Here is an 18,146-nt window from a genome sequence, read left to right as displayed (position 1 = left end):
ATTTAAATCCATCAACTAGTTTGGAGAGGTTTGCAAATTTATTATTGTGTGGATTGCAACCCACCAAATGTTTAGTGTATCTCAATCATATCATTGTATTTTCGCAGACAGTTGAGGGACATAAAGGATGCTTGAGAAGTGCACTGCTGTGTCTACAAAGTGGTATCCTGAGCTTAAAACTAGAGAAATGTTCCTTTGCTAAATCTCAGGTGCGATACGTGGGCCACATTATAAGTTCTGTGGGCATTAAATTCGATCCGCATTTCACTGAGACCATTGGCAACTTTCCTATGCCAAGAAATGTAAAGGAACTACAATTATTTTTGGGTCCAGCCAGTTATTACCACAGATTTGTGCAAGATTATGCGACCTTCACAAAGCCTTTGACTAAACTGGTGAGAGAAGGGGTACCTTTCAGTTGGTCTACTGAATGTGATGCAGCAATGAAGCCATGCGGTTCTAGGCGCTACAGTCTGGAACCGCGTGACCGCTACGGTTGCAGGTTCGAATCCTGCCTCTGGCATGGATGGTTGTGATGTCCTTAGGTTAGTTAGGTTTAAGTAGTTCTAAGTTCTAGGGGACTGATGACCACAGCAGTTAAGTCCCATAGTGCTCAGAGCCATTTGAACCATTGCAGCAATGAATTGAAGAGTTTTGCAAAATCTTTCCTCTTAGTTTATCTGGATTTTGAGAAACCATTCATTGTCATGTGATGCTTGCAATTACCTTGTTGGCTGTTTTCTAAGTTAGGAACAAGGTGGTGTCAAGCATCATCTGGTTATGCACCCCAACAGCTTAACAAAGCAAAAATTAATTACATGCTACCAAGGATGAGTTGCTAGGTCTATTTTTGGGTGTGAATTATTCACAGTGTTATCTCTGCAGATACGTTCCACAGTTACTACGGTTTCTAAATTAAAGAGATCTGAGTAGCTGATTGACACAAATGGCTCTGAAACTGAGTACGATATGCTCTGCCAGAGACCTGAGAAATTGCACCAACAAGTTGACACATTCTATGGGTTACAAGCAGAAGAAGTATTCACAGATGAATTGCAGAAAGTGTAATAACAGGATGAAAAGTGTCAAACTTGTCACACCACAGGAATTTGTGTCTAAAGATGGTATTTTATATTGTAAAACAATGCAAGGAAACAGTCTGGTAATACCAAAAATACTTCAGTGCTGTATTATTACACAGTGTCATGACAGTGTTGAAGCTCACCATAGTGGAACTCCAAGGGACTCAGCATTCATTTGCTGGGTACGGGCTTTAATACCCCGGGGTTCCTGAACTGGGGACAGTAAGCGCCACCAGTCCTGCCACTGTCACCTCTGGGCATCTTCAGTGACCACTGTACGATGCAGTGGTGGAATGTTGTGTGTTACAGGGAACGGGGATCTTGGCTTGACTGCCCTGATCCTGAGGTTGGTAACAACCTCTAGTAAAAAAAACCTGAATCTCAATGTGTGCTGCACACTGATACAATGCATGGCTGTTGAGGTGGCACACTCATTAGTGGGCAACATCTGGGGAACCTCCTGCACCTTAGTTGTGTAGCACACAGGGTTTAGGTAGGCTTTAATTTCCCTAGCTGGTTGTGGGACCGAGATGGAACCCACGAAAGTTTCTCCTTCTCCTCCTCTCAGCAGAGTGGGTGGACCACTGGGAGTGGGGGGTAATCAACACTCAATCCAACAAGAGCGATCATGTAGTCAGGTAGACATCCTGACTCATGGGTTTTTCAGAGTACCTGTGGAAATAGTAACAAACCTTGTGCTGCTGGTCAGAATGTGTTTATAATGGTTAAGAGGAAAGAGGGCAGCTTCAGTTTCGCCTTTCTATATCCAAAAGGGATTAGAGGGAATTTGTGGCACTTTAAAATCTGTCAAGTGCTTGTGCAAGGGATACTGTTAGTGGAAACTCCTTCCCAGTAAGTAGCGAACATTGAATCAGCTGGATGCCTAAGGGAATTTGCCATAGAAACGTGGCTCCACAACACATTGAACTATAGCAAAGGTGTTGTCATGCAGAGATCTGGCAGACATTCCGAAAGAGGAACTAAGAGCTGAGTGGGCCCAAGAAGCCATCATGGATGTGCAAAATACAATGAAAAGGGTGGATGGCGATCTGGTCAAATCAGACTCATTTATCCTCACTTTCAGTATCACAAAACTCCCAGAGCATGTTAAGGTAGGTTTACTTCATTTAAACTTGCAGCCCTCTGACCCCAACCCAATGTACTGTTTTAAATGCCAGCATCTTGGGCACACCACCTTAATATGTAAGGTGGCAAATGTGGCAAGGCCACCCATGGAGGAATTGGTTGTTCATCTCCAAAGTGTGTCAATTGCTCTTGGGATCACACTGTCTGGAGTAGAGACTGTGGTGTCTTCCTTGAAGAAAGGAAGGTACAGGAGATTAAGCCAACAAAGCACATCCCATATAGTGAGGCCAAAAAGACCTATAAGACCGTGCAGCCCCCTACGTTCTCTACCTCCTTTGCTTAAGTTCTTCCACAGCCAGTTCAAAAACCAGATGGTGCTATAATAATGGAGGTTGCTAGTGTCGGCATTAACACTTGCATTTGTCAGTGCACGTTTCGAACTGCAGTTATTTCAGAGCCCACAGCCCCATCCTTCCCCCCCTCCCCGAGAACGTAAGATAAAACCACAGTTGCCACCACCATGGAACTCTCAGTACCTCTAAAGGCAGTGTGTGGTAAAAAATTCAGCACTGCCGCTACTGCTGCTGCATGTAATAGTTCCTACAAAACTGTCCTAGGGAAAAAAGCAAATGGGGAAGCTTCCAACACACGGTAAAACCAGGCAGTAGACCATTAAATCATGTTGATGTCATTCAACCTGATGATTCTGCTGCTTCTGCTTGAGACTGAATGGAATGTGAAGTCAGCCTGGGCCAACCATTTTGCCCCAAGGCTGAACCTTCACCCATTGTGGGCCCTCCAACCTGGAGGAAAGACAGAGTGAAAGTACAACCTCCATCATAAATGGCTCTCATACTACAGTGGAACATGAATGGGTTCAGAACCCACATGGAGGAACTGAAACTAAAACTCCTAGCACAGGTACACCTCCTGGTGTTGCTTCTACAAGAAACACATTTTAAAGCCACTGACTGTGGGGCTATGCTCTCAACTGAAAGGGTGACCTGATTGGGAGGGGTTTGCTGTGTTTGCCAATAACATATGCCACTCCTCTGCTCTCTCCTTGGTTAGTGTCCTACAAGCAGTAGCCATTGTATTTCATTTGGGCCAGATCATCACTTTCTGTTCACTGTTCTTACCTCCACAGGATGCAGTAGATGTTGAGGCTGTCATGGATCTTATAAAACAATCCCCTGCCCATTTCTCCTACTGGGTGATTTCAGTGCACATAATGTCTTGTGGGACTCTAACTATACTTGCTGTAGGGGTCAAGTTTGGGAGAACCTCATGTCATTTCAGGAGCTGTGCATCCTCAGCCATCAACCTGTCTTTCTACTCTCCAACCCTTGCAGACTCGGCTCAGTGGGCAGCATCCAATGATCTCCATCAGTGAGCACTTCCCAGCTTGGATCCACCTACTGGATGGAGCATTATGTGAACAGAAGCCACCGAAACAGATTGTCAGCAGGACAAACTGGATGCTGTTCAACCAGCTGGCTGTATTTGCACTCAGTAAGTGTCCAGGAATAGGTGGACCATATCACACAAGTGATCCATCGTGCCACTGACTGGAGGTCATCTTCGGATGCAGCCTGTACCATGTTGGACTCATGAGTGCTGCTCAGCAATCCAAGTCAGCCGTGTGTCTCTCTGACGGTGTAAATACCACCCAACAGTAGACATTTCACAGCCTTTGAGTCACGAGAGCCAACTCTCATGCGTAATTAAGGGGAGCAAGAAAAGATCATGGCAGAGATTCTTAGACTGTTTATCAACTGTTCTACTTATTCTACAAAAGCTATCTGGAGGCTTTCTGGTAAACAGAATCATTTACCAGTAACAGCAGTGGTGAAACAGGTGTCCCCAAACAATGCCTGGAGATGTTGCTCAGACCAAGATACAGCATTTTTCTGTCACTACTGCCAGTGCCAGCCAGGATTCAGCATTTTGCCACTACCATGTGACTGTAGAGAGGGGTAAATTGGACTTAAGATCCATCAGTTCTGAGTCTCATAACTGCCCTTTCTTCATGTGGGAGCTGGAATCGGTACTGTCTGAGACTTGTGGTATTAGACCTGGTTGTTACCAAATCTGGCAGCTTGTGGAGAAAAGTGATTTCAATACCTCTCCTCAAAGCATGAAAGTACCACCCACATCCCTGTAGTTACCGGGAGTGTCGCCTTAACGAACTGTGTAGCAAGGGCCCTGAAGCAAATGGTTAACTGTCATCTGTTATGGCTTTTAGATACCAGGCAACTTCTTAGCTGCTTTCAGTATGGATTCCAGAGATTTCGATCCACTTAGACAATGTGACCCTACTAGAGGCAACTATTCAGCAAGCTCTCCTATGTAACAGGGTGTATACGACCCGGGACATCCGGGAGATCCGGGAAAAACCTGGGAATTTTTTAGAATTCTGGGAATTTTTCATTGTTTTAGTTACCAGTCATATTTTTGTGATTTTGACTGGTAAGAACCAATACTCTAACGAAGGATATTACTGTATCCCGCTTTTGTAGAATAATACTGCAGCAACAAAACATGAACGAGAGAAAAAAAAACGAAAATAAGACTTGAGGCGCAAAGGAAATGCGCCATATACAACAACAAAACACTGTGCTCATACAAGCGTCTGCCAACCAAAGTGTGTCAAAGGCTTTAGGAAAAATATGCAGTGCTTCCTAACAACAAATTGCCTCCGAAGAGCATGACGTAGTTGAGTCGCGTGTGAGTAGTACCTCCTCCCGCTTCTGGCTACAGATGTGTGGCTTGGTGTCACTATCTAAATTGCTCTGGTTCGGAAATCGTAAATCCGGGGCTGATGCACAGAGCAGTCTGAGCTGTAGTGGGGAGTTGGGTAGTCTCCATGTGACCTGTGTTTACGTTTAGTGATTTTGCTGTTTCCTCTTCGGTTGGGGTTACTACGGAGGCCCAGGGTAAGTTTAGATTTAGTGCAGAACAGGAGAGATTACACTTCTGCTTCTTTTTTAAATACGATATTTACTGACATACTCAATGAGCACTACAACTGTGTAGCTGTATTCATGGATGGGTTTAAACTGGTGGATTCCATTGGCTGCACTGTTGTTTTTTCCAGATTGTGTCCTCAAGATTCGGTGCCAAATTATCCATGACCTTAAGGGTGATGGAGCAGATGAGATCTTCCATGCCTGCTAAATTCCTCATTTATTTTGACACTCTGAGTGCCCTCTCTGCAGTATATGTATCCAGCCAAAAAATACGAGGGGTATTTGAAAAGTCCGTGGAAAAATAAAAACTACTTATGTGTTTGGAGTAAACCTTTTTTATTTTTCGGCATAGTCTCCTTTTAGACTTACACACTTCATCCAATGCTGTTCTAATTTGTTGATCCTTTCCGAATAATAGGATTTGTCCAAGTCTGCAAAATAGCTATTAGTTGCTGCAATCACCTCCTCATGTGAATAAAATCTTTGTCCCACCATCCATTTCTTCAAATTGGGGAACAAATAGTAGTCCAAGGGAGCCAAGTCTGGAGAATAGGGGGGATGTGAAACGAGTTGGAATCCTATTTCCATTAATTTTGCGAGCACAACTGCTGAGGTGTGTGCTGATGCATTGTCATGATGGAAAAGTACTTTTTTGCAGTCCAATCGCTGGCGTTTTTATTGCAGCTCGGTTTTCAGACTGTCCAGTAAAGATGAATAATATGCACCTGTAATAGTTTTACCCTTTTCCAGATAGTCGATGAGGATTATGCCTTGTGAATCCCAAAACACAGTAGCCATAGCCTTTCCGGCTGAAGGAGTGGTCTTCGCCTTTTTTGTTGCAGATTCTCCCTTGGTAACCCATTGCTTAGATTGTTGTTTGGTCTCAGGAGTATAGTAATGTATCCATGTTTCATCCACAGTGACAAAATGACTCTTAAAGTCCTGCAGATTCTTCCTGAACAGCTGCAAACCATCCTTGCAACACTTCACACGATTCCGTTTTTAGTCATGCACGAGCAATTGCAGAACCCATCTTGCTGATAGCTTTTTCATGTCCAAATGTTTATGCAAAATATTATGTACCCATTCATTTGAGATGCCGGCAGCACTAGCAATCTCACACACCTTAACTCTTCTGTCATACATCACCATATCATGGATTTTATCAATGATTTCTGGAGTCGTAACCTTGACAGGGCATCCAGAACGTTCAGCATCAGTTGTGCCCATATGGTCACTCTGAAAATTCTGAAACCACTTATAAACTGTTCTTATTGTAGGTGTAGAGTCAGCGTAATGTTTATCAAGCTTCTCTTTAGTCTCCTGAGGTGTTTCGCCTTTCATAAAGCAAAGTTTAATCACCACACGAAATTCTTTTTCGTCCATTTTTTGACAATCACTCAACTTCCTTGATTCACACGAATGGCAGACAGAAAGAAATAGATCCAATATAGCTGAAACTTGGTGTGCATTCTTTCCAAAGATGCTACTAACTAAACATGACCTCAATACGCACCGGTGGTGCCATCTCTTGGACTTTGCACGGACTTTTCAGTCGCCTCTCATATCCCACAATATCCAGAACGCCATATTACAGTTACAAAGCCTGGGGAAGGAGGTGTCTTTTTGCTGGATGCCAGACCACATGGATTTTGTCGGGAATGAAAGGGTGGAGGAAGCCGCCAAGAAGGCATGTTGTGACCCTTGGTTAGTTCAACGTATGACCCTTGGTTAGTTCAGCTTATCAGCCCGCTACATACTATAGTCTTTCTGTGGAGATACAGAGTTGTACATCAAAGGGAAGATAAGTGGCAGGAAGTGACAGTAAAGTGTCTAATAAAGCCCACAATGTGGCGGTGGCTGGCGGTGGCGTACCTCCTTCAGCCAAACAGATGAAATGAGGTTCTCCTTACTTGTCTTAGACTACAGCCTTGTAATGCATGGCATCTTTCTGTGGTGAGGGGATGCTCCCATGTGTGGTGCTTGCAGTGTACATGGCACTGTGTGCCACATTTTCTTAGACAGTATTATATTTCCAGACCAGAGGGCAGCAGCAGATTTCCTGACAGATCTGCTGTCTACACTCCTGGAAATGGAAAAAAGAACACATTGACACCGGTGTGTCAGACCCACCATACTTGCTCCGGACACTGCGAGAGGGCTGTACAAGCAATGATCACACGCACGGCACAGCGGACACACCAGGAACCGCGGTGTTGGCCGTCGAATGGCGCTAGCTGCGCAGCATTTGTGCACCGCCGCCGTCAGTGTCAGCCAGTTTGCCGTGGCATACGGAGCTCCAGCGCAGTCTTTAACACTGGTAGCATGCCGCGACAGCGTGGACGTGAACCGTGTGTGCAGTTGACGGACTTTGAGCGAGGGCGTATAGTGGGCATGCGGGAGGCCGGGTGGACGTACCGCCGAATTGCTCAACACGTGGGGCGTGAGGTCTCCACAGTACATCGATGTTGTCGCCAGTGGTCGGCGGAAGGTGCACGTGCCCGTCGACCTGGGACCGGACCGCAGCGACGCACGGATGCACGCCAAGACCGTAGGATCCTACGCAGTGCCGTAGGGGACCGCACCGGCACTTCCCAGCAAATTAGGGACACTGTTGCTCCTGGGGTATCGGCGAGGACCATTCGCAACCGTCTCCATGAAGCTGGGCTACGGTCCCGCACACCGTTAGGCCGTCTTCCGCTCACGCCCCAACATCGTGCAGCCCGCCTCCAGTGGTGTCGCGACAGGCGTGAATGGAGGGACGAATGGAGACGTGTCGTCTTCAGCGATGAGAGTCGCTTCTGCCTTGGTGCCAATGATGGTCGTATGCGTGTTTGGCGCTGTGCAGGTGAGCGCCACAATCAGGACTGCATACGACCGAGGCACGCAGGGCCAACACCTGGCATCATGGTGTGGGGAGCGATCTCCTACACTGGCCGTACACCACTGGTGATCGTCGAGGGGACACTGAATAGTGCACGGTACATCCAAACCGTCATCGAACCCATCGTTCTACCATTCCTAGACCGGCAAGGGAACTTGCTGTTCCAACAGGACAATGCACGTCCGCATGTATCCCGTGCCACCCAACGTGCTCTAGAAGGTGTAAGTCAACTACCCTGGCCAGCAAGATCTCCGGATCTGTCCCCCATTGAGCATGTTTGGGACTGGATGAAGCGTCGTCTCACGCGGTCTGCACGTCCAGCATGAAGGCTGGTCCAACTGAGGCGCCAGGTGGAAATGGCATGGCAAGCCGTACCACAGGACTACATCCAGCATCTCTACGGTCGTCTCCATGGGAGAATAGCAGCCTGCATTGCTGCGAAAGGTGGATATACACTGTACTAGTGCCGACATTGTGCATGCTCTGTTGCCTGTGTCTATGTGCCTGTGGTTCTGTCAGTGTGATCATGTGATGTATCTGACCCCAGGAATGTGTCAATAAAGTTTCCCCTTCCTGGGACAATGAATTCACGGTGTTCTTATTTCAATTTCCAGGAGTGTATTTTAAGTAACATTCAAACTAATGTGATGAGAGTTTTGAGGTTTAGTGATGCATTCAACTTGTTTCCTAAAATTTTAGGAAAATGTTCGTAATATGTTAACACAGATACTGGCTCACACATGTCTTTTGTAAGTGGTCAGCCATATACATTTCCCTGTGCCATTATTTTAGCTTCTCTTTAGTTGTACTTACAGTTTAACCCCAGGTCTAGCACTTTCCACCCTTTCTTCATTGTCCTAAGGCCTGTGAGATAGAACAGTTGTGTGGGTCAAAGCAAGTGCAAGTGGGAGTGAGTGAGTGTCATTTTATAGCTTTTCTCTTCACTATGTGACAACTATTTTAGTCATTGTATCCACATTTGTCACAAGAACTGAGGAATTCATCAAGTGTAGTGGAAGACCACCTCTTGTGCACTAGCTTGTAAGAGAAGAGAGAAAGCATTTTTTGCAGCCACAACCATTGGACCAAGTAAGCGCGATATAGCAGCCATAAATGTTGACTTCAGTAGGTAATATAGAATGTTGAAGCAGATTCTTAGCACCAATCTCCCTCAACAGTTTGCTGATAACCTTGCCGTTGAGCGCTCGTAAGCTCCAAAGACACACACTCCCCCAACAGTTGAATGAATCATGAAAGTGAACTTGGGCTTTAAGCTCCAAAGACACACACTCCCCCAACAGTTGAATGAATCATGAAAGTGAACTTGGGCTTATGATGCAGCTGTCAGATGACAACCTAGCACCCATCAGTGCAGTTACAATCAATTCCTCCACTAAGTATATCGCCCCGAAAATGAACAGATGTTGGTGGACATAGGACATCACACCATTATGTTGCTACTGTAGATGTCCTGGACACATTTTATGCTGCTGCAGAGAAAGAAGTAAAGTTTCCTACGACAGTTACACCCAAGACATCAACCGTCACAACCATTTTATTAATGCCAGTCACCTGGAGATGATAATAGTCGAAATGCGGGACAAAGCCCATTGCCATACCCTAGACAAGCTTGCTCCCCAACATGCTATTTCCTATAGCCCTGCAGATGTACTATCCATTTGCATAGCTGCCAAATATGGGAAAACTAAGTGAGATGACGATCTATGGAGGTGAGGCTATCATAGATGGAAACCCTCCATGCACGACAATCCCCAAAATCTTAAGAAATCTCGTTATCATCATTGATGGCCAATCTGCCCAGGTGCTAGTCAACTCAGGGCAATCCTTTTATTCACAGATGAAACTTCTTGAAGACGTCACAGGTAGTCATCGACAGTGGAAAATAAATGTACCAGATTGACAAAGCTATTTCAACAAGCACACACAAAATACTGCTCTGGACAGTTTTTGCTGTTAAAGATGTTTGTTATCCCACCATCATCAATAAGATGAGTTCCAGATGCTCAACTAAACTGTAAAGTTTTGTCGATTGCAAAAAGCTACTCAGGCTTGTGAAAGGAATCTACTTGCCAGCATCAGTCACAAGCAGGTAGGTGATCCAGAACTTTGGATCACTAAATCTCACAAGTAGCCACAACTCACATGTAAAGGTATGTGCGTAGGAACAGCTGGACCAGTCAGGAAAGACAACTTCATTCCACCAATGACGAATTGTGCTCCACTATCACTGCAAACAATGCAGAGGACGAAGCTACTATCAAACTGCTTGACCAATATACAACTTCGGCAAATGTTAGTGGCTCTGCACCAATTTTTGAATGCTTTCATATCCGGACTTCAGAAAAGAGATACTAAGTGGTCCATCATAAAATACTGCATCCACATTGAATATCATCAACCAATTAACCGGCATATGTATAGGATATCACTGCTGAATGACGGATAATCTGGGAAGAATTGTGGCAGATGCTGCAAGATGACATCATTGTACTTTCCATGCCCCCCTTAGTGCTCTCCTGTGGCCCTCATGAAGAACGAGGATGGCACATAGCGTGTCTTCATCAACTACCGGCAACTGAAAAAAAAATCAGGAAAAACGTCTACCCATTGTGTGCGTTGATAACACTGTAGGCTGCTTGAAAGGAGCAAGATATTTCTCAACTATGCACATGCAGACAGGTAACTGGTAAGTCAGTGCTGATGAAACTGACTGGGAAAAGACTGCCTTCATAACTCCGGATGCCCTCTTATGAGTTCAAAGTAATGCCGTTTGCATTAGGTATGGTGCCAGCCACCTTGAAATATTTGGTGGACATCTCGCTTGAACACATTAAATGGATGCCGTGTCTTTGCTAACTGAATGTCATTTTTTCAAAGATGTTTGAAGAACATGTAAGTCACCTTACAGCCTGTTGAAGTGTGTTCGAACTGCAGGACCCTGCATGAACCTGTAAAAGCTCTTTGTCACCCAATAAATAAAAAATCTTGGGTCATCTAATAAATGACAATTAGTCCACCTCAATCTCGAGAAAAAAAAAAGCACAAAAGTTTTCCAACTCGGCAGCACTCTTTTGTTGTGAGAAGCTTTTGTTGGAATGTGCTTGTACATCTACTCATTCATAAAGGATTTCTGTACCAAAGCATACCCCCTTACAAGAAGTATTGCAGGGATGCTCCAAATTTTCCTCTAGTGAGGCACAGAAATGAGCTTTCGTTGCTCTTAAGGATGCACAAAAGTAATCTTCAGTCCCAGCATTCAGTGACAAAGACTGCAAGGCACACTTCACACTGATGGTATCTGTTGTGAAGTAGATGCTGTTCACGAAGATGCTAAAAAATTGTAACTTATGCTTCGAGAGTACTTTCCAAGTCCAAGATGGACTACTGTACAACTGAGGAAGAGTGCCTTGCAGTTTGTCAGGCCATTATCAAGGTCCAGCTGTATTTATCCATCAAACAGTTCACTGTTGTGACGTGCTGATTAGCCAGAAGGCTCCATTGGGTAGCGGCCTCACCTCCATAGATGGTTTCCTCGCTTAGTTTTCATGGAGTCAGCAGCTAGGCAAGTGTATGGTATCTTTGTATGGTGATGGGGAAAAGTATGTTGGGAAAATCGATTCTGTTAACTGGTGAGATGGGTGCTGAGGCTTGTGGAGTTCGTCATCACAGTGATATACAAAAATGAGCTCAAACACAGGGACATTAACTGCCTTTCAAGAAACCCTTTCGTGGAATTTCGTTGCTTGTGGGACATCATCTGCGAAGTTAAAAATTATCACCCTTAATCCAGAAGACAAAAATGCAGAGACATTGTCCATGTCCTCCGTATGAAGTTCTACTACAGTCCTAAGGCAAAGGTTGACAGTGAAGGCATCTTATTGAAGAAAACTGAAGAGTCACTCGATGACTGCAAAGATGCAATGAGAAACTCGTTATACTGAAGAGGATGTGACAACACAACGAGGACGTGGGATCCACCAGTGCTACCATACATAGGACTAATGACCAGCGACCATTAATGTTTCTCCAGGAGAGGGAGCAATCCCTTGAGCTGAAATCACTTTGAAGATCATCATTGAAAATTTCTGTGCGTCAAACAGGTGGTTGAATCTTTTTAAAAAACATCATAATCTGTCGTTTCAAAATGTAAGTGGAGAGAGTGAGACTCTAGTCATTGAAAGTGTAAGCTGTTGGGAGAACATTACTTTATATTAACAGATAAATTTTCAGGCTTATGAAACTGGCTTCTTTTATCATTTTCTTCCTGCAAAATTGTGTTCTAGGAAGGGAGAAGAATGTCACGGAGGTAAATAGTGTGACAAGTGAAAAGTTTCCCCCACTATTAATTTCTAGGTGTTTCCAGAACACAAAAACGCTACTTTGTACTTAAAACAGAAGTCCCTGAGGATGATAAATCTTTGACTTTTCAGCCATTTAGATGCCAAGATGGGCACAGCAGGAAGGGAAAATGTACTTATGATTGACGTTTCGACTTTCTGAGGAATGCAAATGTTGTGTTGTTCCTCCAAACTGCACAAGTCATCTGCAGCTGCTGGACCTAAGCATAATTCACTCCGTTAATGTCAAATATAGAGTCGCAGCCATGTAGATGTCAACTTCATTCTTTGAGAAGATGAAACTGATAAGACTGATTATTGTGCAACCTATGCATATGGTTTTACCATCTGGAATTTTGTAGCCTAACACAAGATACTGTGTTAAATTGTATCACAAAGGCACATCTGGTACATCAATTGCTGTTGAAGATACTTCCGGAAGAAGACTGGAGTAGCAAAACCGATATTTCTGAAAATACAACATTCTAGGACATTGTTTTTTGTGTTGATGACACTCTGACTTCCGTAACTGAGAGTGGGGCAAGTGAAATGCCTATGATGGAACACAGATGGGAGGTGGCAGTGATGAAGAAGAAGAAGGAGAAGAAGAAAAGGGGGTGTTGCATCAAATTTTGCTGCTGACCAAGGAATTGGTACTGTGTGGAACTTTTTTTACTCTCTTAATGCAGATGAATTAATTAAAACTTATAACCAGCTGGAGCGACAACTTCTTTGACTATTGTATGCTAGGAGTTAAAAACAAGACTTCTTGGTATATAGAAAAAGGATGTGTTCTGTGAAAGTTGTGATAAATATATATTTACTGTATTTAAATTTTTTGCACAACATGTTGGTAATTTTGTAATTAAATAGCACTTACATCACCTAAATATACTTGAATTACGATTCTGGGTCACTCCTTCCATGTACTTTGACAAAGACCCTATTTATGGAAATAAAATTTGTGTTCCCAGAGATTTGTTGAAAACGTGGTTTACTGTATTACACCTGCACACACTTTTGTGTGAAGAGAAGACATTTGGAAAGTAGTGCTTTTACTTTTTTTTTTACTTTTTCTGTTTAAGGTGCTCCTACTGGCCCATACAAAGACAATGGTGATCATTGGCTGTTCCATGGGATTTATTATCCTCCCCTCCTTCGATCAGCAACTGTAAAAAAATTTATGGTTGGGTGAGTAATTGTGTTAATGTTTTTTTGCAACTGAATTAGACAATTTTTATATAAATTGTTCTGTATGATTTCAGATATGAAATGCTGGCACAGTGCCAACGTGATTTAACTCCAGAGCAGGCTGCAGAAAGACTAAGAAATTTGTCAGAAATACATTACAAACAACAATGATTTCAGCAGGAATGTACTTGTAATATACAAGCTCATCACAAATGTATTTGCCAAACTTGTTGCTTTATCCACAAAATCGTTTATTTGAGATGCTATTTGTAAAAGATTGTTTACAAAGATGTATTATTTAGCAATAAAAGTATAGTGAACATGTTGTTAATGAAGTTTAATGTATTATCTCATGCCCCCTGTTTTATATGCGTCGTGCACGCGTGCCCACACACACACACACACACACACACACACACACACACACACACACACACACACACACAAAGACTGGCTGTTCAGGCCAGACTGAAATTGAAGTGTGTTGAATGGGAGCAACAATCCATAGTGGAGCAGGGAAGGGGGAGGGCTAGCTGGGTATGGATGGGTGAAGGGGAAACAGGGCTGCCTGGTAGAGTGCTAGAGGTGGCAGACAAGGTTACCCAGTGCCACGTTGGGAGGCTGTGGGGAAGGCAGGGAAAGAATAAAGAGTGGAAAGGAGAGGAGCAGAAATGGGGGAAAAGATTAGTAGGTGCATTGGCAGAGAGCAGTGCACAGTGAGGGTGAGGAGGTGATAGGACAGAGACTGATGGGTGGAGGGTGTAAAGACAGTAGGAGGTTGAGATTGGGATGAATCTGTGAGTGAGCAATGTGTTGTGACTATAACTCCCATCTGCACAGCTTAGAAAAGCTGGTGATGGATGGGAGAATCCAGATGGCCCAGGTTGTGAAGCAACCATTGAAATGAAGCATGCTATGTTCAGCTGTGTGTTGTGAAACAGTGTGGTCCACTTTTCTCTTTGTTACCATTCGGCAGTGGCCATTCATCTTGGTGGATAGCTTATTGGTTGTCACATCAATATAAAGAACTGAGCAGTGATTGCAGCAGAAAAAATGGAAATGAGCGTATGGGATTGTTGGCTGGGAGGCCCCATCTGGGGAAGTTCGGTTGCTAAATGCAAGGCTTATTTTAGTCGACGCCACATTGGGCGACTTGCGTGCCGGTGGTGAGGATGAAATGATGATGAGGACAACACAACACCCAATGCCCGAGCAGAGAAAATCTCTAACCTGGCCGGGAATCGAACCTGGGCCCGCTTGCATGGGAGGCAAGCATGTTACCACCCAAATAAGCAGGCGCACATTGCAGCAGAGCTGGTACACGACATCACTGCTTTCACAAGTGCCCTGGCCTCTGATGGTAGGGGATAAGCCTGTGCCGGGACTGGAATAGGAAGTGTTGTGTGGGTGTATTGACAGATGTTGCACCAATGTCTTCCATTGAGGTATGATTCCTGTGACAAGGGGTTGGGATTGCGAGTGGCGTAGGAATGGACTAGGAAAGGTAGATTAGGTGGGCAACAGAACACCACTTCAGGAAGGGTAGCAAGAATCTTGGGTAGAATATCCCTCATATCACAGGATTATGACAGATAATCAGATCCCTCACGAAGGATGAAAAAAGTTCAGTTTCTCCAGTCTAGGATGGTACTGGGTGATGAGGGGGGCACTCGTATAGTTGGTTCTTGCAGGTGGTGGGAGGATTTGTGGTATGTGGAGGTATGGAACGGGAAATCTATTTGCAGACTAGGTCTTGGGGATAGTGCTTCTCTGTGAAGGCCTTTGTGAGACCCTCAGCTTACTGGGCAAGGAAACCGCCATCATTGCAGATATGCTATCCCATGGTGGCAAGGCTATGTGGGAGGGACATTTTTGTGTTGAAGGGATGGCGACGGTTGATATGCAGGTCATGTTGTTGGTTGGTGGTTTTGATGTGGACAGAGGTGTGGATCGAACCCACAGACACGAGGAGGTCAATGTCTAGAAAGGTGGCACACTGGATTGAGAAGAACCAAGTGAATTGAATGAGAGGCAAGGTGTTGAGATTGTGAAGGAATGAGCATAGGGTGTCCTAGCCCTGAGTCCAGATCATGAAGATGTCATCAGTGAACCAGAACCAGATTAGGGGTTTGGGGTTTTTGAGAGTCAAAGGAGATTTCCTCTTGACATCCCATAAACTTGTTGGCATAAGAGGGTGCCATGAAGGTGACCATGACAGTGTCAATGATATTGTTTGTATACCTTCCCTTCAGAGAACAAATAGTTGTGTGTGGGCATATAATTAGTGACTTGTATGAGGAATGAGTCTGGAGTCTGAAGAACATTGGGAGAGGTAGTGTTTAATAGCCACAAGACCACAGGCATGATGGACGTTGGTGTATAGGGAAGTGGCATCAACAGTTAAGAGAAGGGATCCGGGAGGTATAGGTGAGGCGACAGTTAAGTCAGTGAAGGAAGTGGTTGGTATCTTTGATGTGGACACTAGATTTTGGGCAACAGGTTGGAGGTGTTGGTCAGTGAGGACGAAAATTCTTTCAGTGGGAGCACAATAACCAGCTACAATGGGACATTGGGACTGTTGGGTTTGTGGATTTTGGGGAGCAAGCAGAAGGTGGGTGTGATAGGGTGAGGAGGGAAATGGATTTAAGGAAGAGGTTCTGAGAGGGGCCTAAGGCATTAAGTGAGGATTGGAATTTCTGTACCCATTCAGAAAAGTATCCCTTTTCGTACTAAAATCAAGTCCCACATTCTTATCTTCAAATGCTGCCTGAACTATGTAATCCTCCCCCCCCCCCCCCTCCCCATCGCCCCCACAGTGGCCTAACTACACTCATGCTCATAAATTAAGGATAATTGCAGAATTTGGAGCCACACAACGTGGTACTACACAAAATTTGCACTAATAGCATAGGCACATCGGGAACACACACGACAAAGACCTGTATGTCCATGATATTGGTGATAAGTTGAGAAAACTGTCCCGAAACACTTGTGCTACAAAACGCCACTTTTTCTTGCACATGTACCCCGACATCAATATGGGATATGATCACCACGCACACGTACACAGGCCGCACAACGGGTTGGTGTACTCTGGATGGGGTGGTCAAGCAGCTGCTGGGGTGTAGCCTCCCATTCTTGCACCAGTGCCTGTTGGAGCTCCTGAAGTGTCGTAGGGGTTTGAAGACATGCAGCGATATGTCGACCGAGAGCATCCCAGATGTGCTCGATGGGGTTTAGGTCTGGAGAACAGGCAGGCCACTCCATTCACCTGATATCTTTTGTATCGAGGTACTTCTCCACGATGGCAGCTCGGTTGGGCTGTGCGTTATCATCCATCAGGAGGAAGGTGGGACCCACTGCACCCCTGAAAAGGCGGACATACTGGTGCAAAATAACGTCCCGATACTCCCGACTTGTTACAGTTCCTCTGTCAAAGACATGCAGAGGTGTACATGCACCAATCATAATCCCACTCCACACCATTAAATAATGACCTCCATACAGATCCCTTTCAAGGACATTAAGGGGTTGGTATCTGGATCCTGGTTCACGCTAGATGAAAACCTAGCGAGAATCGCTGTTCAGACTATACCTGGACTCATGCGTGATCATAACCTGGGACCACTGTTTCAATGACCATATACTGTGTACCTGACACTGGGCTTTACGGGCTCTCATGTGACCAGGGATCAGTGGAATCCACCTTGCAGGTCTCCAGGCAAATAAACCATGTCTGTTCAGTCGTCTGTAGACTGTGTGTCTGGAGACAACTGTTCCAGTGGCTGCGGTAAGGTCCCAAGCAAGGCTACCTGCAGTACTCCGCAGCTGTCTGTGGGCACTGATGGTGAAATATCGGTCTTCTTGTGGTGGTGTACACTGTGGACGTCCCGTACTGTAGCGCCTGGACATGTTTCCTGTCTGCTGGAGTCTTTGCCATAATCTTGAGAACACACTTTGTGGCACACAGAGCACCCATGCTACGACCTGCTGTGTTTGACCATCCTCCAGTCACCCTAGCATTCTACTCCTCATAACTTCATCAATATGTGTTCTTTGAGACATTTTCAACACACAGTCACTATTAGCACGTCTGCACACTTGCTGCACCGTACTCTGACATGCACCAACACACCTCTGCGTATGTGGACTGCTGCCAGCGCCACCGTGCAACATCTGCAGATCAAATGCACTGCATGGTCATACCCCAAGGTGATTTAAATCTGCAAACCACCCACCAGAGTGTCGTTTCACCATGTAGCAGCATTATCCGTAATTTATGAGCATGATTGTATAAACATTCCTGTTTCTGGATCTTGCCCCTCCTGTCACTGTGACCTTCACCCTTTCAAGATTCCATCAGTCCTGTAAACTCCCCCCCCCCCCCCCCCCTTGGCACATGCATCCCACCTTTGCTCCTTTTGCAAGATAATGCTACTGTGCACTCACTACTACATACATCTCTGAAATTGATCCCTTGCACTCCAGCACCTGGAAGAGCACTCGAATCACCAGCATGCTGACATCCTAGTGCCACCTTGGCCTTCCAGTATACAACCCCTATCCTACCCACAGT

General features: G+C 45.0%; 1 protein-coding gene across 2 annotated transcripts in view; it reads left to right on the top strand.

The window, feature by feature from the left end:
* LOC124721689 (probable galactose-1-phosphate uridylyltransferase) overlaps positions 1-13,863 on the top strand; it is a 172,946-nt gene extending 159,083 nt beyond the window's left edge. For both annotated transcript variants that reach the window (XM_047246768.1, XM_047246767.1), the window contains 2 exons: positions 13,465-13,570; positions 13,645-13,863. In XM_047246768.1, the coding sequence (XP_047102724.1) occupies positions 13,465-13,570; positions 13,645-13,741 (203 nt within the window). In that variant the 3' untranslated portion in view covers positions 13,742-13,863. The remainder of the gene's footprint in view (positions 1-13,464; positions 13,571-13,644) is intronic.
* The last annotated feature ends 4,283 nt before the right edge of the window (positions 13,864-18,146 follow it).

Source organism: Schistocerca piceifrons, chromosome X (assembly GCF_021461385.2).
Source record: "Schistocerca piceifrons isolate TAMUIC-IGC-003096 chromosome X, iqSchPice1.1, whole genome shotgun sequence".
Lineage (NCBI taxonomy): Eukaryota > Metazoa > Arthropoda > Insecta > Orthoptera > Acrididae > Schistocerca > Schistocerca piceifrons.
The sequence above is the reverse complement of the archived record's forward strand: the minus strand, read 5'-3'. Positions and strand labels throughout refer to the sequence as shown.